General features: G+C 42.2%; 1 protein-coding gene across 1 annotated transcript in view; it reads left to right on the forward strand.

Annotated features, from left to right (window-relative positions):
• The window catches only part of FLT3 (fms related receptor tyrosine kinase 3), a 111,302-nt gene extending 84,038 nt beyond the window's left edge, over positions 1 to 27,264 (forward strand). The window contains exons 15-24 of the mRNA XM_063439292.1: positions 8,221 to 8,325; positions 11,384 to 11,494; positions 12,813 to 12,966; positions 16,303 to 16,436; positions 17,268 to 17,389; positions 19,267 to 19,389; positions 22,805 to 22,916; positions 23,002 to 23,101; positions 24,760 to 24,865; positions 26,850 to 27,264. Coding sequence (XP_063295362.1) covers positions 8,221 to 8,325; positions 11,384 to 11,494; positions 12,813 to 12,966; positions 16,303 to 16,436; positions 17,268 to 17,389; positions 19,267 to 19,389; positions 22,805 to 22,916; positions 23,002 to 23,101; positions 24,760 to 24,865; positions 26,850 to 26,954 — 1,172 coding nt within the window. The 3' untranslated portion in view covers positions 26,955 to 27,264. The remainder of the gene's footprint in view (positions 1 to 8,220; positions 8,326 to 11,383; positions 11,495 to 12,812; positions 12,967 to 16,302; positions 16,437 to 17,267; positions 17,390 to 19,266; positions 19,390 to 22,804; positions 22,917 to 23,001; positions 23,102 to 24,759; positions 24,866 to 26,849) is intronic.
• The last annotated feature ends 663 nt before the right edge of the window (positions 27,265 to 27,927 follow it).

A 27,927-nucleotide genomic window follows, 5' to 3' on the forward strand; every position in this document is an offset into this window, starting at 1 on the left:
AAAGTAAATTGAAATGACCTTTACTAGTAATTAATGAGATCCTTGAGGTTGATGCTGCGAGACTAAATATTTGATATCTGGTTCGATTTTCGTAAGGAACAAACAAAGGTCTCCTCTTTCGGTAATATTCAGATGACTTCTCTGTTTGCGCATAATATGATTTCTTATCTGTGCGTCAGCTCATCTCCTCTCCCTCCTCAATCCCCTCCCCACCGTTTTTTTCCCTTTTTTCTATTTTTTAACCTTCCTTATAGCAATGCCCAGTAGGAAGGCTGAGCTAGGTAGTCCACTTACTATAGTCCACTATAACAGACAGGCACACATACAGACACACACACAAGACACACATACACACATACAGACACACAAACAAGGACACATACATACAAACAGACAGGCACACATGCATACAGACACACACAAGACACACATACACACATACAGACACACACATACAGACACATACATACAAACAGTCAGGCACACATACATACAGACACACAGACAGGCACACATACACAAGACACACATACAGACAGGCACACACATGCACACATACAGACAGGCACACACACACACACACACATACAGACACACACACACATAAGACATACATAGACACATACACACATACAGACAGACACAAGACACACAGAAAGACACATCCACATACAACACATACATACAAAGACAAGACATGCATACACACATATATAGACAGACACACACAAGACATACATGCATACAAAGACACATACAGACATACAGAAAGAAACAAACAAGACATACATACAAATACACATACACACAAACAAACACACACAAAATATTTTAGTCACCCTCCTGTTTCCTACCTTTTAGGTGCAGGAGGGTGACATTCCCTGGGGACCAGTGGTGGCTCAGGTGGATGGGAATCAGAGTTCTCACTCTGACTCCCTCTGCTTCCTCCTGTGCAGTCTGTGTGTTAGCTGGGAGGAGTGACGTGCAGTCACTTCCTCCCAGCTCTGTGATGTAATCACAGGGAGCCCGGTCGCGCTGTTGAAGCGCCCAGCGCTGACCGGGCCCCCTTACAATCTACATCCATCGGGTGGCCCTGACAGCATAGGCCACCCGATGGACCCCTTGGACGGCGGCCCCGGTGGTTTGCAGCGTGGGCCGGGGCCGCAAATGGTGACAGCGGTAGCCGGTCGCAGGGTTACCGCCGGCTCGCACCCGCCCGCCCACCCAGTCTCTCAAAATGAGGAAATGCCTACTGCCCACCTGGAATCCTGAAACGCCCACTAGTGGGTGGTAGGGACCAGGTTGACGACCCATGATCTAAACTTTATCCAAAACTAGGTGCCCTGTACAGAAACAAATCCTGCCTAAGCCCTACAGTAAAGGAGAAGATTGTACAGCAAATGCTGATGCCAATCATTGATTATGGGGATGTAGTATATGCACCTTCACCACAAACTCACCTAAATAAGCTTAATACATTGTATAACTCGTTCTGCTGATTTGTGCTACCATGTAATTACATGAACTGGCTGTCACTGGAATCCAGACGCACCCTTCATCTTTCCAGCCTTGTGTTTAAGAGCTTTTCTGGGAGCTCCCGCCCTACCTGAGCAGAAGGCTCCACCTGGCTGTTCCCACCTCCTATAACCTCAGATTCAGTATCAGCACTTTATTTAGTCTTCCTAAATACAAAAAGAAAGCGTCTCGATCCTCCTTTTTCTACAAAGCACTGTAATTATGGAACGACCTCCCGCACATTTTCAAATCTTCCCCAAGCCTAAAATTCTTTAAGAGATCCCTCTCCACATATCTCAAAACCTAATGCACCTGTCATGGTTAATTATATGTTTCTTACCTGTTCTATGTTAAATTGTGTGTGTATTGTGTATTTATATTGTTTTTGTATTTTATTTTACCCTATTGTATCAATGCAATGTTTTGTAAACCCATGACATACTTGAAAACAAGCAAAAATGTATCCTTTCTGGTAAAATATTTTATATATAAAATAATTTGTAAATTAACCACATGTATTATTTTGTGAATCAACCTCTAAGCAATTAAAATATAACATAAACAGGGGGGCGTGGCCTGCTACCGGAGCTGAACAGACGCATGTAGAGAAAGCTCCGACTACAAGGAACCAAAAGAGCGATAAATAATCGGTATACCGAGCGAAAACACGAGTTACAGCCTTACCTACTGCTCAGTGAACAGGTCAGCCATGTCCCAGAGACAAAAATCCAAAACTGGAAAGACCGATCGGGCGGCATTCTTCCTCACAAAAACCGCGGCCTCCAAGCGGAGAGAGGATCAGGAGCCTACCCAAGATGGCGGCGATCAGGAAACGCGGGAATCTTCCCCCTCACCCTCGCGCACATCAGAGGAACAACCACTGACGATGGGAGGAATCCGCGAAATGATGGCAGAATTCACTGCAAACATACAGAAAAATATGAAGAAACAGCTCCAGGAGCTCACACTAGAACTCCGCAAAGAAGTTCAAGAAATTGGGTCCCGCACAGCACAGATAGAAACCAAAATGGATGAGTATGCTGTAGCCCACAACAGCCTGGCAGATAAAATCCAGGAGATGTATAATATCCTGGAAGAGCACAGAATTAAATTGGCAGACATAGAAGACAGAGCACGGAGGAACAACCTCAGACTCCGGGGGATACCGGAATCAATACAAAATGCGGACTTACACAACTATTTGGCCGACCTGTTTCAGGCACTCGTCCCAGAAATCCACCCTGACCAATTGATCATAGACAGAGCACATAGACTGAGAAGGCCAAAGCACCTGCCGCCGACGGCGGAGAGAGATGTCATAGCGCGGATACATTTCTTCCATGCTAAGGAGAAGATCGTGAGAGCAAGCAGAACCGCTGGCATGCCAGAAGACTACAAGTCTATTAAAATTTTTGCAGACCTCTCAGCCGCCACCTTACAGTTTCGGAAGTCGCTGGCGCCCATCACCACGATCCTGAGGGACCACAATGTGAAGTACCGCTGGGGTTACCCGGCTAAACTCCTAATATCCCACCAAGAGGCGATCCACCTGATTACAGATGCGACCCAAGGAATCCACAAGCTACGCGACTGGGGGCTCCCACTTCCATCCACTGGCCCACCTAAAGCAGCGAAAGTCCCGAGAATGTCGCCGGAGTGGTCGACCCCATGAAGCACCCAAGATACACGTAACTATGCCACACACACACTTTAAACTCCACAGTTGCATGTCGAGCTGAACAACTAGACATTGCCAAAGACACTTCGCCTTATGGTGACACATGAACTTTGTTTTATTACTAGTTGTATCACGTATAGTTCTATAAATAGGAAACATACACTGCTGGTTAGACTATGACTCTGCCCCTTACGCATGGTTAACCAAACGGGGTTCAGATTGAGCAGCAGTGGCTGAGACAGACCAGTATGTTGCCTGAAATAGCTCACATGATGTTTAAGGAAAGTGAACCATAATTGTATTAGCGCTGTTGTTAGTTGTTTAGATATTTAAGAACTGATTGATGTTGATGTTACAACTGCTCTGAGGTTCCTAGGTGAATATCCGACATGTTAGACGGGTTCACCGACATCCCCCCCACCAACCGCACCTACTGGCTAGGCGGCGGAACGCGACTCTGCACTTGGGAGTCATACTGGGTACACCACCCACAAATTGTCCTAAACCCTCCTTACCCCTCTTACCCCTCCCACCCCATCCATAGGTATGCAGATCACATGTTACCTACCCAAAAAATTTATTTCCACAAACAATACCAGAACTTGACAATAACCACCACGCATAAGGCACCACTCCAGTTCGATAGAGTCCACCCTAGCATTTGGTACTACATAGTATTATTAACCCATTATGAAATTATTGACCTATAACGTAAAAGGGTTGAACACCCCAGGCAAACGACGACTTTTGCTACAAGAGCTTAGGACAAAGGGGATTGACGTTGCCTGTATCCAGGAGACTCATTTCAAAAATACCAAAACCCCTGAAATATATACCAAACTTTTCCCGGTTCAATACCATGCAGTCTCAGAGAATAAGTCCAAAGGGACGTCTATCCTAATTCACAAAGATGTGGCGTTTGTAGAACAGGGGAAATTGGTTGATCCGCAAGGCAGATTTATTATCCTGATAGGCCTTTTCAATAACGCCCCATACACACTTGTCTCAGCATACTTCCCTAACACGGGAACAGAGGCATTTCTCCGGCGCCTCCTGCACCAAATTGAAAAAATAAAAATAGGAGGGTTGGTCCTCTGTGGTGATTTCAATTTTATTACCTCTCCTGAGGAAGACACGTCAGCGATACACCAAAGCGTGAGACGGGGACACTTGGTAGCCTTGGGTAAATCGTTAACTGCACACCTTACACTGCACAACTTATATGACAGCTGGAGGGTCCTCCACCCTGGGGAAAGGGATTATACCTTCCATTCCAAGGTACACAATACCTACACTCGCATAGATACATTCTATGTAGACCAAGCGACATTAGCACAGGTTTCGAAATGTCACATTGGTGAGATAACGTGGTCGGACCACAGCCCGGTATATCTAGAGCTCTCTGACTCCTTCCAGTTTAAAGGGAAAGGGACTTGGCGGTTAAATGAAACATTGTTACAAGATCACACATTCCTGTCCCAGGTAAAAAAGGAATTAGAGAATTATTTCCAAACAAACTCCGGGGGAGAGGTGTCAGACTCAACTGTGTGGTTAGCACACAAGGCTGTGGTGAGAGGACTCTTTATCGAACGCGCATCACACCTAAAAAAATGTAGACAGGAATCACAGGTAGAATGCCAGAAACTGTTGGCTATAGCGACTGCCAAAAATAAAACAAACCCTTCTAATACACTGGCTAATCAAGTACAGACCCTGACGGACCGACTGACTGAACTAAACGCCACAAAAACTGCCTACTTTCTGCAAAAAATGCAAGCAACCTCTTACCACCACAGTGGTAAAGCCACTAAATATCTTGAAAATAGGTTGAGGGCAAGACTAGCAGCGTCTAAAATATCTTATCTGCACACCACCGAAGGCAAAAAGGTACAAAACCCCCTAGACATCTCGCAAGCATTTGCGAATTACTATTCGAACTTATATAACCTAAAAGACCAACCTAACATCCCCCCACTGAACGAATCCTCGATTCGCTCGTACTTACAGAAGCTCCCCCTCCCACAACTTGACGACGCACATCTCACAGCCCTTCTCGAACCCATTACGTTAGAGGAAGTCCTAGACACCATCAAGCATCTGCCTGCGGGGAAATCTCCGGGGGCAGATGGGTTACCCAACGCATATTACAAATCATTCGCAGAGTTAATTGGCCCGTGGCTGGTGCGGACCTTCCGCGCAGCGGCGGACACAGGGCAGCTCCCTCCCGAGATGCTGCTGGCTACGATTGTTACCTTGCCCAAACCAGGGAAACCCCCAGACCAATGCAAAAACTTTCGACCCATTTCCTTATTAAACACTGATGCTAAGATCTATGCTAAAATCCTGGCCACCAGATTGAGCAAAATCCTCCCGACTCTAATACACGACGACCAAACGGGGTTTGTCCTGGGGAGACAGGGAACAGATAACTCTAGGAAACTGTCCCTCGTACTGGAAAAGATGAGGGGGTCGGGCCCAGGGGGTCTGCTGCTGGCTTTGGATGCGGAAAAAGCCTTTGACCGCCTGGGTTGGCCCTTCCTCAGGCAAGTGTTGGAGAGGTTCGGATTCCCACAACAATTTATTACCCAGATGTTTGCCCTGTACTCAAACCCCACGGCCCAGGTGTTACAAGCTGGGTTCTTGTCCCAACCCTTTAAGATCTCGAATGGCACGAGACAGGGGTGCCCTCTGTCCCCCCTGCTCTATGTGCTGGCCTTGGAACCACTTCTTACAGCTATTCGAACACATAGGGGGATCGAGGGAGTAGACTGGCATGGGAAACACATAAAGATTAGCGCTTTCGCGGATGATATTCTGCTATATATAACCAACCCTGACAAATCCTTACACAACATTATGCAGCTCATCACCGAATACGGAGAGCTGTCCTATTACTCCCTCAACACCACCAAAACGCAAGCTATGAGCCTCCGCCTAGACCCACAAACGCTAGCTGGCCTCCAGGAGAAATACCCATTTGAATGGAGAACTGGGAACATAAAATATCTAGGCCTGGTATTCACCAAAAACCCGAATGAAATGTTTCCCTCCAATTACAATAGAGTCTGGAGGGAGTGTGCCGAGATCCTCAGAGGCTGGGGTCGCCTCTTCCTATCATGGACAGAGCGCATAATAGCAATAAAAATGACCATATTGCCAAAACTTCAGTACTTATTCAGGAACCTCCCTTGGCGAGCACCAAACGCCTACTTCAAAGACGTACAAAAAACGTTGTTGCACTTCACTTGGGGTATGGGTAAAGCGAGAATCTCGCAAAAAGTGTTGATGGCTCCTGTGAGGAAGGGGGGGATGGCGTTCCCCCATGTTAAATCATATTACCAAGCAGCGATATTGACTTCCTTGCTCACACATCTCACTAGTAAGAATCAACCCCAGTGGGTACAAATGGAAAACCAAGCTATAGCTCCGTTCCAGATTGCTAACCTACTGTGGCTGCATAAGTCCACTAGACCAGGCATCCCGACTCTGCCTACACAAATTGGCTTAGCACTACACACCTGGGAAGCACATAGGAATTGTTTCGAATCGAACCACCCTCTGTCTATGGCAACCCCTGTAGAAGCCATCACCTATTGTATCCCAACATTCCATGCAACACCATGGCAAGTAAGGGGAGCTACGCACCTCTCGCATCTACACGCGGCAGGCAAGCTACTGCCCTTCCCGAAATTGTGCAAGCTTTACGATATACCACAAACATCTCAATACTCATACATACAGCTCCAATCCTTCCTACATGGACGTAAGAAAGAACAAACACGCAACCCTAGACAGACAGAGAAACTCTCGATGTGGGAAAAAATAGGGATCTCTGGAATACCCCCGCTTACATTCAAACCACTATCTGACAGCTACAAACTTATCCAACCATACCAGTCGTTTCACGACTCCACACAAGCACAACACTGGAGCTCTGACCTGCACACTAGTATATCGGAGGACACATGGAGGCATACAACATCCTCGGTGCGGAAAGCAGTTAAATCTGCCCCGCTTATAGAACAATATTACAAAACTGTGTACAGGTGGTACATGGTACCAGCCCGCCTGCACAAATTGTACCCACTCACACCCCCGACCTGCTGGAGATGCGCACAAGACCTTGGCTCAGTGATGCATATCTGGTGGAGATGCCCCAAACTGGAGAGGTATTGGAAGACTGTACAACAGATCATAGCTGACACCACAGACGTTGCCCTCGATCTAGACCCCCTGGTATTTCTCCTACTAGACACCCCACCTGACTTACCTGCCGCACCAAAAAAGCTAATATACCACATCCTACTAACGGCTCAAAGAGTAATAGCAAAGTCTTGGAAGTCCACCACTGTCCCTAGCATCCAACATCTCCTACAAGACATAGATAAACAACGAATCTATGAAACACAATACAAGACAATACTCTCTCATACACGATGTTATGGAGAAACATGGGAGCTGTGGAGCTCCTGGAGACGAAAAAACGCAGACTCCCCGGTACCGCAAGCTCCGGGGACAGCACAATAACACCTTCCTCGTAACATGCATAGGACAAGTGTACGATACGTACTCAGATATGTCTTTATATACAAGATGAGTAACAGAAGTGGTTTGGGTAAATAGCAATGGTGGGAGAAAGAAACAGAGGGGATGACAGGAATATATGAAGGGCCGAGCTTGCCCATGGGAGAAGCACCAAGAATTGATAGCCAACGAGAGGGTTCAAAGCAATAGGAATGTGTACTAACTGTATTCCACCCATTAGCCTGTTATGACGTAATTGATAAGCAGGGTTAGCAATGACTTCTATGTAACACTACAACTTTGATGGAACTGGATTGTATAGCCGAAATGGAAATGAAATGTAAATTTGTATTGTGACTGCTTACCCCCCCCCTTCCCCTTTTTCTTCTGTACCTACCCTACTTCCCCCCCCCCATTTTATGATATCTTGAAAACCAATAAACTTCAAATTCAAAAAAAAAAATATAACATAAACAAATGTTATTTTTTACCATAAATATTAGGAGATGTTATTGGATCTGGAGCCTTTGGAAAAGTGGTCACTGCTACAGCGTATGGCATCACCAAACCAGGTGTCTCCCTTCAGGTGGCTGTAAAAATGCTGAAAGGTACAGTTATGTTATTTGAAGGGAAGCAGTAAGTAAGGTTGCTATTGGTGTTTTTGAAACAATAAAACATGTATTTAGCCTCTTCATCTATATCTCTAGGCACGACACAATATCAGCCACAGCTCTGCCCATTTTTATCACCATTTTTTCACTATTGAACTAGAATTTGGTAAATGTAGAATGTTTGTTAACCTACTATTAATGTAGTAATTAAAACCACTGTGTGGCAGTTACTATGCTATAGAACTAACTGTGGTTCATTAATTTGTCTTACTCTCAATATTCCATTGTTTCTTTTTTTTATATTCCACTTTTCTATACCACTGTTCAATCTTAGTTTCCCTATTGTACCTCTCTGTAGGCATGTGCATGGGGAAAATTTTCGGTTCGGTTCGGCATTCCGAAATTCGGGATTTTCGCAATTTGGGACTTCGGCAATTCGCACTTCAAGACTTCGTAACTTCGGCAACTTCAGAACTTCAGCACTTCGGCACTTCGACACTTCGGAAATTCGGCAACTTCGGAACTTCGGCACTTCGACACTTCGGAACTTCGGCAACTTCGGCACTTCAGAAATTCAGCAACTTCGGCACTTCGGCACTTCGACACTTTGGAATTTCGTAACTTCGGCATTTCGGAATTTCAGGACTTCGGCACCTCGGGACTTCTCTTGCAGCCGCTTGGTAGATAACTCCCTAATTCCCACGGTATTAGGGAGTTATCTACCAAAAGGCTGAAAGACCTAAATTGGTCTTTCAGCCAAATTTACTAATACTAAGTAAAAATGACTTAGTATTAGTAAATTTTGCCCCTATTCGCTATACCGCGAGTATGGGCATGTCTAGTAAACAGTGAGCAGCCTGTGACTGCTCACTGTTTAAAAAAATAAAAATAAAAATAGTACCCCCCAGCCCTAATGTAAAATGATGGGGGGGACCTATTGTCCTCCCACCTGGCCCCCACCCCTGAGCATTGGGTGGGGGCCCTAAATACTAATTGGGGGGGACCTAATGTCCTCCCCCCAGCCCCCACCCCTGAGCGGCGGGTGGGGGCCCTAAATTTTAATAAGGGTGGGACCTAATGTCCTCCCCCTGGCCCCCACCTCTCAGCGGCGGGTGGGGGCACTAAATACTAATAAGGGGGGGACCTAATGTCCTCCCCCTGGCCCCCACCCCTGAGCGGTGGGTGGGGGCCCTAAATTGTAATAAGGGGGGGACCTAGTGTCCTCCCCCTGGCCCCCACTCCTCAGCGGCGGGTGGGGGCCCTAACTACTAATGGGGGACCTAATGTCCTTCCCCCTGGCCCCCACCCCTGAGCGGTGGGTGGAGGCCCTAAATACTAATAAGGGGGGGACCTAAGGTCCTCCCCCCTGGCCCCCACCCCTGAGCGGCGGGTGGGGGCCCTAAGAAATATGTTCCCCCCCAAACTCCTAGTCACCCCCTCCCCCCCAATAAAAATTATCCCCCTACCTACACCCCTCACCTTAAAAACTAATGAGAGGGGGACCTTTAACTATGTACCTGTAAAAAATAAAAATAAAACTTACCATTCGATGGTTTTTTTCTTCTAAAAACTTCTTTTTTTCAGCCCCCTAAAAGGACAAATAAAAAACCATAATAACCGACACAATTATAAAAAAGGGGTGGGGGCCAGGGGGGAGGACACTAGGTTCCCCCCCTCTTATTTCAATTTAGGGCCCCCACCCGCCACTCAGGGGTGGGGGCCATGGGGGAGGACATTAGGTCACCCCCTTATTAGTATTTAGGGCTGGGGGGAGGACATTAGGTCCCCCCTTATTAGTATTTAGGGCCCCCACGCACCGCTCAGGGGTGGGGGGCAGGGTGGAGGACCTTAGGTCCCCCCCTTATTTTAGTGTATGGCCCCCACCCACCGCTCAGGGGTGGGGGCCGGGGGGAGGACATTAGGTGTCCCCCCTTATTAGTATTTAGGGCCCCCACCCACCGCTCAGGGGTGGGGGCCAGGGGGAGGACATTAGGTCCCCCCCTTATTTTACTGTAGGGCCCCCACCCACCGCTTAGGGGTGGGGGCCAGGGGGGAGGACATTAGGTCCCCCCCTTATTATAATTTAGGGCCCCCACCCACCGCTCAGGGGTGGGGGCCAGGGGCTTGGGAGGGGGGAACTAATTTTTTTTTTTTACAGTGAGCAGCCACAGGCTGCTCACTGTTTAATAGAGATGCCCCTACTCGCGGTATAGCGAGTAGGGGCATAATTTACTAATACTAAGTAATCTTACTTAGTATTAGTAAATTTGGCTGAAAGACCAATTTAGGTCTTTCAGCCTTTTAGTAGATAGCTCCCTAATACCGTGGGAATTAGGGAGTTATCTACTTATTCATTCCGGTCATTACATTGACAGGCTAAGTAACTTACATTTTATATGAATGTATGCTACTTGATTGTTGTAAGTGTTGCAAATGCTTACAGCTGAATCCTAGCTATGTTTGTATACTTTTTATTTAAAATTATTTACAATGTAACATTCTTCTTCTTTAACTGGGTAAGTATATTAGTACTTAGGCAATACTGTGCTTCGGAACTTCGGCACTTCGGCACTTTGACACTTCGGAACTTCGGCACTTCGGCACCTCGACACTTCGGAAATTCAGTAATTTCGGAACTTCGGGACCTCGGCATGTCGGCAATTCGGCACTTCGGCAATTCGGACATTCGGAAGTACCTGAATTTCCGAATTGTCCGAAATTCATCCGAATACATATTCGGACCGAAACTAATTGCACATGTCTACCTCTCTGTTCCATTCCATATCCCCTCTTTCCATTTGAATGTATCCCACTTTACTCTCCTGTCTCATTTCAGTTTCCCATCTTCTATCCATTCCTCGCATTTCCCCCTCCAACTTCTACCATACCATCCAAGTTTGATCTGGTTTAACTCATGGGTCCCAATACGGGTTTCTCTGTCCCATAGGTTTCCCAATTCTGCTCTTTTGTGTTTGGAATTTTAGAAATTTTTTAGCTGCGATAAATTATTACAGTGATGTCAGTTTGTAAATTAAATCCCTATTCTCTATTACAGAAAGCTATGATGTGTCAGAAAAAGAGGCCCTTCTGTCAGAACTGAAGATGATGACTCAGATTGGACACCACAAAAATATTGTGAATTTACTTGGGGCATGCACTGTCTCAGGTAATCAATGAACTTTCTGATTTCTTTTATATTTAATACACTGTGAGAACATTACCATTTTGTTAAATGGAGATGGATAGTTATTTCAATGTATTATCTAACTTCTGTGTCAATAACATAGATCAAGCATAGGCAACCTTCGGCACTCCTGATGTTTAGGACTACACCTCCCATGATGCTTTCACAGCATTATGGGTGTAAGAGCATTATAGGGGATGTAGTCCACAACATCTGGAGTGCCGAAGGCAGCCTATCCCTGGAATAGATGGACAGTGTACAAAAACATATATTATAATTTCTGTCTACTAACTTCAATTAAGTTTACCTTTTTGCAGGTTTTCTTATATACGCTCTGGAGTAAAAAATGTTGGGTAACATGCAAATATTTTCTACCTGCCTAACATTGGAGCTGATCATTATCTATTGTTAGATAAACATGTTAATGACAGCCAGGAGTCTGTAGCATACTTGAAACAGTCAAGGTTAAGAAGTCAGAATGATTCCGAAGAAAGTATACATACATTTTTGAACCAATGGAACCATCAAACAACACTTTTCATATTATTAAGCAATATCCAGACCACCAAAAACAAAGTTTTTGTGTAAGAGCATAACAAACATCCCTCTTAGGTTCAAGATGTTTGCACATCACCAGACTTTTACTGATGAAGGCTTCATCAATTAACACAAATAAAAAAAAATAAACGATAAAAAAACAATATAGCACAGCAAAATTGATAACACAACAAATGCACATCTATAATATTGCCTAAATGTCCAAATCCAGATTACCCATTAGGCAATATAAGCAGCCTCCTATGGCCCGATGGTCCACTATGTTGGCCTGGAGGTCTGACTCTGGCTGTAAGGGGCTCCTTCTTAGACCTGACAGGAGATTTAAAAAATCTCCATGCTCAGTCCTGTGCCATCTCACTTGCTTGAGGGAGTGTTGTGGTCTGCAACTCTATTGGTGTAGACCACTTTAAGAACTCCCTCCTGGCCCCTCGGCATTTTTTCAACAATTCAGAACACCTCAATCAGCACTCTGAATCTATGAGTGCTGGACCTCAAGGGAGCTCCTTAAATGGTCTGCACCTGGCTGCAGATCATAACGCTCCCCCACTAGACTACCGGAAATTCTCAGTGTGCTTCTAGTGGACCACCAGGAAAAGTTGACTTTTAGGGGTGGGAATAAAAACTTTATTAACGACAATTACACATTTTAATTTGCTTTTGCATTCCTTATAGAAAAGTATGATGTTCCTTAGTACATTTATTAGAATATAAAATATACTGTTGCTTTATCTCAATGATATAGGACCTATTTACTTAATCTTCGAATACTGCTGCCATGGCGATCTTCTCAACTATCTGAAGACCAACAGAGAAACATTTCACAAAACATGGTCAGATGTTTTCAAGGACAATAACTTCACATTTTATCATAATTTCAACCAGGATGATACATTGAGGTAATATGCTTTACATTTATGTGATTTTTTCTTTCCAAAACATTTTATTGCTTAAATAGAACATAAAAATATATTTGGTGTCGGGGTTACATTACCAAACACCTTAGAATGTATTTGCATTTAGAAAAAGATCTTGTGATTTATTTCAAGCTTTCTACCAACATGTTTTCCTTTTTCTTCATAAAGGGTATTTTTTAATAACATTTTTAGATATACCATTTTAGTTTCTTATGATTCTTCAGCAAATTGTGTATGATGCTTATATGCTGGCATTGCTGAGAATAATTGACTACAGTTTACCATAAAAATATATAGTTTTTAAATAATATTAACAAAAATAAACAAACAACATCAAAGATATTGAAATGTTTAGTTGCTGGGCAAATGTAGCAAGAGCCACAATTAATTGTAAGAAATCATTTTTTTTTTTTTTTTTAATTCTTTATTTTTGTTGTGCAAGTGATTACAATAATAATGACAATCGCCACAACAGCGTATGTGTGCATATGAGACAGGCTAAACAGTGGCATTAACAGTAGCGCATTTTTTGTTTGTGAATTACAGGCTAATTTTTAAAAGATGATCTTTCAATTTTAACAGATACATGTGTACAATCCACGTGTTTCAGGATTAAAATGTTTTCTGACATTGTAACAGTTAAGGAGCTAGATGTCACTCAAGTTTATACCGTTCCTAGTCCTTCCCACCTCAGTTATGTTTGTGTGTATGATTTATACTTGCAGATAGTAGGTTTAAACTGTGGGTGGGCTAAGACAGCGTTTAAACTAGACATCAGATAATACAGGTTATGCATATATATATATGGCGTTAGTTGTGCCAGCATGCTAGTGCGTTCTAATTATGCATGACATACAGGTTAGGTCTTGAGAAATTATGTTATGCTTAAATAACAGATTAATAAAACATGCTGGGTTCAGCTACGGCTTGAGATTCAAGAGCAGATACGTAGACCGTGCTTTTCACCCAAATGATGTGAGAATGTGAACATGCTGTATATGGTGCAAGTTAGATTCAAGCTTAATTAAGGTGAACAGACATGTCTAAATGGCGATGCAAAGAGTCTAGACTTACACCAGGGAGAGACAGCGTGATCTATGAGAAGAGTGACAGCAGGACATGGAAAATAAAGGCATACGGCATATGCTGAGTAGATGCTATTTTTACGCTGCATATTCAGGCTTAATTGTCCGTTCCCTAACCCCTGCACCTTTCTGTGCTGTGAGCCGAGTATTGAGTGTCCAGCTGGGCATGTAGCTGACAGACAGCAAGCCATGGGAGGACATTCCCGTTGAAATCACACTGTCTCTCATGTTCCTCTGCATCGTGCTGCTGGGCTGATTATGTAGCAGGGCTTGCTGAGTCCTTCGAATTTGTGGCTCTCCCGCCTCCAACCCGATGTTGTTGTGAGCGGAGGCTTGATGGGCGGGCTGGTCCGGTGTGTTCCACTGTGCCAGCCCCGGGCTCTGTTTGAGCGGCCGCCTGTGCCCTCGGTTCCGGTTTCACTTCTGGCCGGTAACGGGCTGCCTGGCTGATGGAGTGTGCGTGGGCTTGGGGCTGCGGTTCGAGGAACGTCCTCTAAGGGCTCAAGGCCCAGGAAGGCTGCTGTGGGGACCAGATCTAGATCAAGGGTATGTGAGCCGGGTAAGCCAGGAGGTTGCTGCGGTGTGTGGCAGGGCTATGTTGTTGCGTTCCCATGCAGCGAGGTGACAGGGCTCAGTTTATCTTGCTGCCCACCGGCGGTTTGTGCACTCGTGTCTGGCTGGGGCCTTCAGGTCGCCATGTTGGAGGCACAGTGTACGTGCGTAAACACTCTGCTTGCTGTTCGGAGACCCTGCCGTGCCACCCTGGCTCTCCTCTGTGGGGGCTGGGATAACCCCCCCGGCCCGAGGGGGGGGACCGGGGCCTGTGAGGTGTGTTACAGGACTGTGGTAGGGCGACCAGGTTATCGCCGGACAGCGGCCGTCTGCCCCGCATCTACCCCGAGTAGGCCGAAGGCTCCGAAGTCCCGTACCACTGGGGCCCCGAAACTCCCGATCTCGAAATCCACGGTGGTGCCCACCCCTATCCTGCACACTTCTGCGGGCCATTCCGCCTAATTGTCAGCGGTAAGCCCATGCTTTTCATCAGTTGGAGGTGAAATTTGCTGGAGCCTCAGGGCCATGCGACCGGTCAGCATGGCGGTCAGGCCCCGCCCCCAGAAATCATTTTTTGATTTAAGAAAGTGACATGGACATGATTATGTCTACATTCATCTTTTGCATGCACATAAATGCTTTAAAATCAAATTGGTAAGCACCTAAAGGCTTACAAATTGGTAAGCACACGAATGCTTTAATATCAAATTGTTAAATCATATAAAATTAAAGGGACGCTGTGGGCACCCAGACCACTTCATCTCACACAACCGTGTTGGTGCCATGCTTTTGTCTCTTTCACCCTGCAACTGAAAACATTGACATTTTGCAGAAATGGCAATGTTCACATTGTAGGGCTAACACACCTCTAGTGGCAATCAGGAATACAGCCATTAGAGGTGCTTCCACAACTATAATGAAGTTAAACTCGGTTTTAGCTCAAATGACTCTCCTAGAGAGCATTTGATCGGTGTTAACATGCGTTTTGCTGCGCATGCACAGTAGCCTTCCGATGCTTACGTACGGGGAAGCATTTCATTGACCAGCCATGGAGGTGGAGCTTCAGCATGGAGAGAAGCACACAGCGGGATGTAAGGTAAGTACAACTTACCTTTTAACCCCTACAGGGAGTATGGACACCAAAATAGGTAGGGGGACACTATAGATTTAGAAATACAAACACTATAGTGTTCCTTTACTAAATGCAGTTTGCTGTTTTCAAAATCCTGAGATGTTTTCATAACAAGTAATTTTTAATTGAGGATCATTATAGGTTCTGACAAAAGTATTTTAGAATTAGTCATGCTTTAGGTAAGTACATAGCTGTACAAATTGTAAGCCAGACCTTGTTTGCGTGACGTGGAAACATTGGATGAACACTTTGTACTGTGAAAAGTAATTAAGTGTCTGTATTTTTTGTCTACATCATTGTGAAAGCAAAATTGTGTTAAAAAGTTTCTAGATCAGGCATAGGCAACCTTTGGCACTCCAGATGTTTTGGACTACACCTCCAGCATTATGGGTACAAGAGCATTATGGGGGATGTAGTCCACAACATCTGGAGTGTCGAAGGTTGCCTATCCCTGTTCTAGATATAGTCTTTTATTCTCCTTTGACATTGTTAGTAATAGTTGATAGTGTACTATAGTATACAATATTAATATTCTCTGTGAATATCTAGTGGAGGAAAAGGACATTTCGTAAGAAACGGCTCCTATGTGTCAAAAAGCAGTGCACCAGACTCCGTAAAATACCAACAAACTTGGGAAGTTGAGCTGTCTACAGGAAACAATCACATGACACAAAATGATGATGGTAAGAAAATCTGGCATTGAAGGATTTTTGTTGTATTTGTTTTAAATGCATTTTTATTATTTCTGTTTAATATTTTTTTCCAAATTGTCAGATCAGTAGTTACTGATTATTGACTTGGGATGATATTATTTTTTCTCTAATACACTTTCTAGTGCACCCTGTATGTTATATGTAAAAAAAAAAAAAAAAAATAGGGTTAGGCCTAATTTTAAGGTTTTATGGTTTATTCTTATAGAAAAATGTGCTGGCGTTCCAGAGATGGGTGGGAGATATACTCCTGGACAGCAGCTGCTGTTTGTGACTAATGTCCTTAATGTATCCCGTCTCTTGTTACTGGGAAGAAAGAATCACTCCATCTCTGTCTCCCCAGCTTTTATCCCAGCATAACAGCAATAGAAAAAGGTCTGAATGAATGATGGCAGCAGCAACTGAGATTGTGGGCCCTTTGTTGCACATAAGCAGCCATAACTGTGGTTCGAGATTTCAGCTAACAGTTTGTTCTTGGCATCTCGATCACAACACTATTAAGTAGTAACAAATGGGAAGATTGACAGAAAGGTCAACCACAACAACATATACACAACTAGCCAATAAAAGCAGAAGGAATCTTTAGTTGAAAGATTTAAATGCACATGTCCATGTTCTCCCCCCTACTTATTAAACTCTCAACCTTAGCACCTCCGGCATGCAAGGTCCAAGAGGTTTCACCATGGAGAAACAGGACCTATAAGCAGCAGCTTACTTTTCCTACACGGTATCAGCATTACTAAGGCAACCTGTGTTTGCTGTAATGCCATAATATAATAAAAAATTTACTTTTTCAACATATAGAATTTAAATATGGAAACTCAGAATGGTTTGAAGATGACGAATTGAATGTTCTTACGTTCGAGGATCTCCTCCATTTTTCATATCAAGTTGCAAAAGGAATGGAATTTCTTGAATCAAAAATGGTATGTATTAGAATAACTGCACACAAAAAAAAAAAACCCTACTTTTGAACTTTAATGAACTAGTGATTAGTTTTTGGAACTGCCCATCCTGTAAAATGAGTCATCATGATGCTTTTTATAGGTGGCTAAAAATAGTTGTCTCAATCTGTTGCACGGTATTAAGTATTTGTAATGAAAACATCAAGTCAATTAGTGAAAAAACAAAACATAAGTCCGTGAACCTTTGTACAACGATGAAATGGCTTTGTTTACTGTTTACCCTAATATCAGTTCTGTACTCTATTTACATATTTTAATACCCGTTCCTCTCGGATGTCCTGCTTTAATCATCCTCGGAATGCATACAATAAAAATAGCATTTCTGTATTTTTTTATATATGGAATAGGTCAGTACAGTTAAACAGTTATTATTTTAGGTTTAGTCTCATAATTGTAACCATGTTTTTGTGTCCTAGTTTAAAAAGTAATTGGGTCTTACTCTTTACTTTTTAAATAATATATAATTGTTCTCCTTCATAGATTAGTTTTAGGGAATGTGATGAAGTGTCACTTTAATCAGGCCTACCATGGTCCTAGAGCTATTTATAAAGTGACATGGATATAAATTCCTGCTCCTTCTCAAGTACCATTTATCCGGGTTTGACGGGTAGTGAAGATGTAGCACATTTTAAGTTTTACTCAAAGCACCATGACCACTTCAGTGATTTCAGTATAAAACACAGCACATACTGACTTGACCTCTTTGCTGTCGGAGGTGTAACTACACCTCCAGCAGGGTCATTGGGCTGTCATTAGCCAGCCTGAGCAAGACGTCCAGGCTGGCTAATGCCTTATGTGTGGGGTCAGTGGTCAGCTGATGCTCTCAGCCAATAAATGGTGACTGGATCTTCTTCTGGCTTTGGCAACTCTGCTGAGGCTGGAAGTGTGTCAGCAAAGCGGCAAGGAGGTCATAAACCTGGTGGGGCAATCCGTTGCTAAATGGTTTGCCCCATTACTTTGAAACAGTCCAGGATAATACAGCAGGTTGTTCTGGTTATTATGGTTGGAGCAACCTTTTAATATTAAGTACATCGAGGATTGTCGCCATGGGTAAAGATATATTTCCATGTTAGACTAAGGTTAGATTTGGTCATTGGGGCTGCTAAGCTTCTGAATCTACTGATAACTTGGTGCCAAGATGTAATTGTACAACTTGTGTTCTGTATTCTTACAACAGTGACTGCCTCACAATACTTTGCAGAACAAAATACCCAACAATTTGTACCTATTAATAGATCACCGTTCACTCACTAGAACATTATCACACAGGAGAATCACTGTCTCTCAAAGATGTGGAATGTTTTCATTGCTGGGCAAATGTAGCAAGAGCCACGATTCAATGCACAAGCCAAGAGCATTGATTGTAAGGAGAATTCTTAGAGCAAGTTACCTGTACATATATATTGTCCATTTTCACCATTTGTAAAGCTCACTCTTAATGTTAATATTTTTTTAGGGGACAGGTCAAGCTGTTATCAGTTTGGCTATTTTTGGCTAAAATTGAAATTCACTTTGAATTTATGATCGTTCACACATTAGTGAATGACCCTGTTAGTGTTATTCACCGAAGTGAAAATCCAAAGTAATTTCAAAGTGAATTACAAATTTAAGGCCTAAGTAGCCAAGCTGGAAGCATTGCTGACTTTTTCTGGATCACCTATTTTTAACTTTAAATATGAAATTCACTTTGTATTCTCACTATAGTTAATAAAACTTCCTGTGAATTGGTATGAAACGAGTCTTTGGCACCAAATATTTTAAATTCCCATTCTCTACTTGGTACCTCGATGCTATGATTACTTAAAGCGATAAAAATAGTTGTAACCTTTGTTTTATAGTGTATTCACAGAGACCTGGCCGCCAGGAATATTCTCGTAACGAATGGAAAATTGGCAAAAATATGTGACTTTGGACTCGCTCGAGATGTGATGAATGACCCAAACTATGTGGTCAAGGGAAATGTAAGAGACTTTTTCTATAATTGAGCCCTTAGTTTTTTGCATTAGAATATGTACTTTACAGTATTTTTGAGACTCTGAATCAGAATGATTTAATTAGTGCAATTCTCCCATTGAGCCACTTTAATTGCTTTTGATGTGTATTCACTAAACTTTGAACTTAGATAAATCTTAAATTAATTCAAAAACACTCTTAATCACGAAAGTGTGAATTGTCAGGAATTCACTTTAAATAATTTACTTTTTATTGACTAATCCTGTTTTGGCTTTTTCTGGTTCGACCTGGCAGTAATACTAATCCTTTTTTTCATAAATTTTTACAGTGCAAATTATTTCTACACTTTTGTAAAAATAAATAAATTAAAAAAAATGATGTCTAGTTTGAAGGACCTATCAACACTTAGAATGAAGGTTCTAGTATCACAAATACAGGCTATAAAACCAAGAAATGTGCACGAACCTTATTAAAAGAACACTGCAAATACCATAACCACTGTATTTATTGTGTCAAGACTCCCCATTGTAAGCAGTCAAACTATTTAAGCCCTTAAGGACACATGACGGAAATATTCCATCATGATTTATTTTTTATTCCAGAAGTTGTGTCCTTAATAATAGTTTGACTTCTTACCTGAAGTCTTTCAGACGCCACTACGCACCTTTTCCCACCTCCACAACGCTGTAGAGCCGAAAGCTCCTGCTTAGGAGCTTTCATTATGTCTTCTGAGGTACGCCCTGCAGTGCATGGATAACTCATCGGCTTAGAGCATCAGCTGACCACTCGCAGCCAGTCAGCTAAATCTTTGCTTCGGTCCACCATTTTATCTTTCCAAGTATCTTTCTCCAGTTACCTTACCTACTTCGCCTTTCTGTCCTCCCTCTTTATTTTGTCTTCTCCCTGACTCCCTTGTCATTCAGTCCAGTCAGAGTAAGTTTTGCTTCCAGGAGTTCTAAGCATGGCTTACACTGTGCATGTCACAACACATATTACTAGAGAGCAGCCAGCGGTGGGCAGTGCTTAGAGCTCCTGGAAGTTATTTCTAGCTGGACTGCATGGGCAGGACCTCTAACTGTTCTCCCGCCAGCACTCTGACAGGACAGGAGGTAAGGAGGGGGATTTTTACAGGCAGAGTAGGTGCCTCCATCAAGTATATGCTTGTAGACAGATGGCCACTTTACTTAATGGGAAATCTGTCCCTGGTATATATCTTTCTTACCAGAATTCCAAAACCACAAGAGTACTATTGGAACCAGACTTCACATTAAGTGATACCTCTGAGGGTAGACGTACCCACTATTCATTTACATGTCCTCCCCCTTGTGTTAATTTATTACTGTATTACACTATTTTGTGTCTTTTTCTTTCTTACTTAGATTATTTGTATCCTAGCAGGCTGTATTTTGATTTATATAGTGTATATTATTTGGTTCACAAAGCTTACTTTTTTACATATCTGCTCCCCATTCACACCTGATACTTTGTAACACTGAGTCACATGACACCGGGGAGGGAAAATGGCTAACTGGACCCAATTTGGACATTTCCACTTGGGGGTGTACTCACTTTTGTTGCCACAGGTTTAGACATTAATGGATGTGTGTTGAGTTATTTTGAGGGGGCAGAAAATTAACACTGCTATACAGGCTGTACACTTACTACTTTACATTGTAACAGAGTGTTAGAATATTTACAAAAATGTGAGGGGTTTATATAAAACTTATAGAAAAGTAAGCTTTGTGAACCAAAAAATCTACACTGTGTACTCACTTTTGTGAGATACTGTATATATATATAGCAGTGTATATGTATATATATATATATATATATATATATATATATATATATATATTTGTCCAAAATATGCAGCAGCACTCACGGAATAAAAGCCCAAAATGTATTGATACAAAAATGTAAAAGACGATCAACGTTTCAGTCCTACATAGAGGACTTTCATCAGGATCAAAAGGTGAGAAGCCCCTGCACTCCAACCCAAAAAATCCAAAATACCTGGTGCTCTGGTTGCCGGAACATAAATAAGGAAAGATACCGGCACTCTGTCAGGATCGGGACAGGGATCCAACACGCAGAGTACAAACAGTAGCCAGATACGTATACCGGACCTTAGAATGGCCGGACTAACGTAAGTAGTACAGTATAGAATGGTCAAAGACAAGCCGAGGTCGAGGGTAACAGAAGACAGGTAAGCGAGAGACAAGCCGAATCAAGGGTAACAGAGATAAGCAGAGTAAGGTAAACAAGCCGGGTCAAAACCAAAAGGGATAATAGAATACACAAGCACTGAGTGACTAGAACAAGCTAGAACCACGACAGGGCAATGAGCTAATGAAAGAAGCTCTGTTAAATACCCTGTTCAGAGCAGTAACCACGCCTCCGAGGCGTCCTGATTGGTCCTGCAGCAATTGAGTGACAGGTCGTTCTGGAGGAGTGTCCTGATGACAACTTCCTGCCTAGATGCTGTAAAAAGGCAGTCACTCCCTCGCGGCCGGCCTTGCATGACCGGATAAACCGTGGGAAAGGGAGCCATCAGGCCGTCTGGATGGAGGAACAGCTAAGTCTCTACCTCTTTCGGAGGTAGAGACCGCAGGTACCCTGACACACTCCAAGGATTTTTCATTCAGAAATTCTTCTTTTGTTAAGAAAAAATCATCGACGTTTCAGCTCCCCTAAGGAGCTTTCATCAGGACATGAATGAAAGCTCCTTAGGGGAGCTGAAACGTCGAGGATTTTTTTCTTAATAAAAGAAGAATTTCTGAATGAAAAATCCTTGGAGTGCCGATATCTTTCCTTATTTATATATACACTATATCTATTCAATAGCAAACCAGTAACCTATCTCATGCTGATGATTTGTATTAACAATGAAACAGCTGTCCATGAGTGTTTCACTGGCTTTGCATCTTTTCCCAAGTTGTGTTTCAAAGCTGTTGTATACAGCAAATACAGACTCAAAGGAATTTATGTTTAAAATGGAATGAGGCAAAAATGTGATTCTTTGTTAAACTAATTTGCATATGCCCACCCAGAATCCTTTGTGGTAGTAACATCACCGCAAATTTGTGATTTCTGTGGGAAAAGCAAGTCTTATGGCTTGACTGGTGTGCATATTCTTGTTTAACATTGTATTAACTAATATATATATATATATATATATATATATATATATATATATATATATATATATACGTATATATATATATATTAAATATATTAAAATAGCCAAATTGGAAATAAAATCGACTTTAAGAATTGTTCCAGAGAATTGTTCCGGATATTTTGGTCTATATTTTGAAATTCACTTTGAATTGCTTCCAATTCTCACTTTAGTGTATAACCTTCTATATCATTAAGCAAACTGTGTATGTTTAGCTCTGATCAATATTTCCATGTTTTGTGTAGGCTCGGTTACCTGTAAAATGGATGGCTCCAGAAAGCATATTTGAAGGAATATACACCATTAAAAGCGATGTGTGGTCCTACGGCATATTACTGTGGGAGATATTTTCTCTTGGTGAGGATGGTGTGATGGCAAGAGGGGATATTTATGCATTTTGTAATTTACAGTTTTAAAATAGTTTTCTTTTCTTTTACGTTAGGCATCAACCCATATCCAGGTATCCCAGTAAATGCCAACTTTTACAAGCTCTTGCAGAGTGGATTTAAAATGGACCAACCCTTCTACTGCACCGATGAAATGTAAGTGTGTAGGAACAAATCAGGTCCAGAATAGGAGACTGCCCTCCGTTCACCACTCAATGGGTAACACGAAGACGTCTTCCTAAATTAATAAGGATTTTTTTTTCCCACCAAGACATTTCATTGTTTTAAATGAGACAAATTTAGATAACAGTTGTTGGGGTTACAATTAAAATTACCTTAAGGAGGTTTAAAGAAGACAAATGTACTAACTAAAATGACAAAATAAAATTAGATCAATAATATTTTTCACGTTCAAATATTATATTAACATTTCACATTAATAACAATATCAATAACATCAAAATGGTCAGTTCCAAATTACGACCCTGAAAACCTGTTATGAAATCTATTTCCTTATGTTGTATCTGGAAGTATCCCATGAGGGCTATGCAAAGAAGATCAGTGAGTGAATTGAAATGTTTTGTAAATAAGCCTAAAGATTTAATGTATGGCTCACAAGAATTAAAAAACTGAGAAACCGTTTGTTCCCTATGCTGGGCAGCCTTGACCCAATCCAATTTGGAAGGACATAACCCCAAGGTAAGTCTGTCTGGTGAATTCAGGTGTGGGCGATGGTCTTCCTGCCATGCCTCCACACGTTTTAGACACATTGAAGAGTCCATCAAATTAAGTCCGTGTTGGGAATCTGGATCCAAGTGTGCATATAATGTGATCCACCGATGCATCTCCTGATATATAAGGAAAAGGAAAGAGCTTTTCATTGGTGGAAAGAAAGAGTAAATTGTGTCTATTTGTAAATGGGGCATGTTGGGTTAGATTGTTCTTATGCAGCCATACTGTATTCTAGTAGAGTAAAGAGATTGGGAAGGATTACAGACTAAAGAGTCTAACGAGTCATTGTCTTGTAAATGAGGTCTAACTGAATAAATAGAATTTTGAATTTGTAAATAAGCAATAAGGGGATTGGAGTGCAGCGAATGTGTCAAGTATGAATTTGTAGGGTGTAAAACGTAAAATTAAACATAGAACTAGCACCTCTCTATCCTGCAACTGCACGATTCAATCTTTGACTCCTGTCAATAAGTCACTGCTTGAAGCCCTGTCCTTTGTACATGGCAGTCTGCATAGAAAAGGTATACGGAGAAAAGCAGAAAGTAAGCAATCTGGGAGGTTTATCAAAGTGTTGCGAACAGTTTTGCATCTTTTTAAACTCAATCTATCATGTTTTTTACATTTGTACCTTATTAAACATTTTAATAACATAGGGCACAAAAATAAGAAGACAACAAAAAAAAGAAAAAAGACAGAAAGGGGAAAAGAGGAAAGGCCATTAAAATGGCACATATTATGTATAAAAAAATGAAATAAAAAAAATTTAAAAAAATCACATTTATCATACCATTATTTTTTCCATCAGAAAACTGTTTCCCTCCTCTTTTTTTGGTTAATTGGTGACATTTGGACAGAGACAAACTGACACTCGTCTAGACCATTATAGAAGAATTTAATAAATATTCCCAGATCCCAAGAAAGATCAAATTTTTGCATGTGCCTTTAAAAAGAAACAAACGGGATATATAATAAACCGATTAACTCATTTCTCCAAGAAGAACCGAGGGAAGTTTTAAGTAATCAGCTTGCTTGTAAATATATGTTTTTGTAGATTCCTATTTTAAGGTCTGTTTTCCCCACAGATATTTCCTGATGCAATCCTGCTGGGCTTTTGATTCTAAGAAAAGACCATTTTTCCCACAGCTTGTTTCCTTTCTAGGATATCAGATCTCGAATACAGAAGCCATGGTATGTAAAAATGTTGTAACTAATGAAAAATAAATGATAGTGACTTTACTACCCACAACACAGAACCAGTGCCAGGGATAGGCAACCTTCGGCACTCCAGATGTTGTGGACTACATCCCCCATAATGCTCTTACGCCCATAATGCTGGCAAAGCATCTCATGGAAGGTGTAGTCCAAAACATCTGCAGTGCCAAAGGTTGCCTATGCCTGGCTAGGCACCAGGGCCAGACTGGCCCACCGGGATACCGGGAAGTTTCTGGGTGTGCTGGCGGCCGCAGAAGGAGCAGGGATGGCGGCCACTAGAGGAGCTGTTCTGGTGGCCACAGGGGAAGCTGTGCTGTCTCTGCTCCCCAGCGCTCCAGTATGTGTGTGTCTGTCTGTTTGTCTGTCTGTCTGTCATGGTGTGTGTGTGTGTCTGTCTGTCATGGTGTGTGTGTGTTTGTCTTTCATGGTATGTGTCTGTCTGTGTCATGGTGTGTGTGTGTGTGTCTGTCTGTCTGTGTCATGGTGTGTATGTGTGTCTGTCTGTCATGGTGTGTGTCTGTGTCATGGTCTGTCTGTCATGGTGTGGGTGTGTCTGTGTCATGGTGTGTGTGTATGTGTGTGTCTGTCCTTCATGGTGTGTGTGTCTGTGTCATGGTCTGTCTGTGTCATGGTCTGTCTCTGTCTGCGTCATGGTGTGTGTCTGTCTGCGTCATGGTGTGCGTGTCTGTCTGCGTCATGGTGTGCGTGTTTGTGTCTGTCACGTTGTGTTTGTGTCTGTATCATGGTGTCATGGTCTGTCTGTGTCATGGTCTGTCTGTGTTGTGTGTGGTGTGTGTGTGTCTGTCATGGTGTATGTGTGTGGCTGTCATGGTGTATGTGTGTGTCTGTGTGTGTTTTAAAAATAAGTGTTTTTACTCACCTTTTTTTTGCCCACGCCATGCTGGTCTCCCCTCGACTGGCCCTGCCTCTATGGCTGAGATCATCAAGCTTGCCATAGGATTGGCTGCAAAACGCTACACCAATCAGCATCTCCTCATAGAGATGCATTGAATCAATGTATCTCTATGGGGAACCTTCAGAGTGTGGGGGCCCTGAATGTAGGTGCTGCACACTGTCGCAGGAAGCACCTCAAGTGACCGTCTGAGTGACTGTCACAAGAGGTGTCACTAGGAAGCAATGTAAACTCTGCCTTTTCTCTGAAAAGTCAGTGTTTACATTGAAAGCTATAGACCCCAGAACCACTACATTAAGCTGTGTGTGTGTGTGTGTGTGCGCCTGCTAGTGAGGGAGCTTGCTTGCATGTGTGTATGTGTGTGTGTGTGTGTCTGCTAGTGAGTGAGCTTGTGTTTTTATGCAATGAGCTTATGTATATCAGTGAGATTGTTTGTCTATGAGGCTGTGTATCAATGAGCTTGTGTGTGTCAGTGAGATTGTCTGTGTCTGCATGTGCGTATGCTTACTGTATAATGAAACGTTTTACTCTAAAAGGACCAATATTTTATATTAGAAAAAGCAATATATATTTGAGATATATATATTACTCAATCATCTGGGGTAGCAAGACATAGCCTTACATATTACATGCGACAATATAAGGCGCATTGACTTATGGGGCTGGCATGTATTTTTTTCCAGGGCTGCTTTGTATCCCCAGTCCGGCCCTGCTAGGCACTGCGAGGCAGCAAGAAATCTTACAAACACATACAGGGCTATTCACGAAAGTAAGAATTTCCTCCCCAGAATTGTACTGACTCCCCCACAACTACTGTTACACATCTCCCCATATAGTTTGGGATTGAAAGAATGCCCCATGTGTAGCATTCCACATTACAGTCTAAAGAATAACATTTAAAATGAACATTTCTGTTATTTATATTTTTTCGTTGTTTCCCACATTCTAATACAATGTAGCATCGAGTACCACTGACCATCTCTATATAACACCACGGCGTAGATCTGAAAGCAAGACTTAATACATTTCCCCCTCTCTCATAAACAGGTTTATCAAAATCTGGATAAAAGCAGAGAAAGCATTATTCAGAAGAGAAACAGCTCAAACAAAGTCACCTCCGGTGTTTCAGAAGAAGGCTCAACTCTTATTTAGCGAGGAACGCGGAACCTGCTTTTGTGATTTTAATTATGTAATTATGTCTGAGATTCCTTGTTCCTGGTTAGATGAACTGACAGATGCTGGTTCTTCGTTATTATTTTACAGTTGAAAATAGAATTGACCATGTATGGATTATCCATGGTTATTGTCTGGCTCAGCTTTTAGCATATATATTGTCAATATTGAAACATTGTAGTGCCAGATGTTTGTGCAACTCATTGCTATTCCTCAAGTGTGTCACATGCTTGACACCCACATTATTAAAGGGACACACTAGACACCATAACCAGGTTCATTTAAGTTTTTATGGTACCTTTAATTCCTGATCCTGGGGACCCTCATTCAGTGTTAAAACACTCCAAAACAGTTCAATATTGAGCCATAGGATAGTGCCAGGGGACTCAAGACACCATAACTAGTTCAGTGAGATGAAGTGATTATGGTGCATTGAATGTCCCTTTAATCAAACTGAATTCAGGGATGAACATGAACAATATATATAGCAAAATACATGGCTCCGTTTTTAAAAGCTAATCACTTATTTTACGGGTTGTTTTTTTTAAGAGACAGTGTTAGCGTCTTTTTATTAATGTTATAGTGCTAGAAAAATACTGTATACTACAGAATGCATTTTCAAGATAGTCACATATAGAAAAATAGCTTCAGAAAAAAATTGATGTGCTTTATTGTAAAATTGTTGTAGATTTAAGGTAGATCATATATAGGAGCCCAGTAGGTGAATACAGTATTATGTTGTCTGATATTTACTATGTGATTCAAAGGGAATAATATGCAGAATGCAACCACTATGTTAATGCATTACATATTATAGATAGATGGCTATACACATATACTTTGATAGCTATACACATATACTTTGATAGCTATACACATATACTTTGATAGCTATACACATATACTTTGATAGGTATATACATATACTTTGTCTTTGAAAAAAGATACTGTT

Source organism: Pelobates fuscus, chromosome 1, assembly GCF_036172605.1.
Source record: "Pelobates fuscus isolate aPelFus1 chromosome 1, aPelFus1.pri, whole genome shotgun sequence".
Taxonomy (NCBI): Eukaryota; Metazoa; Chordata; class Amphibia; order Anura; family Pelobatidae; genus Pelobates; species Pelobates fuscus.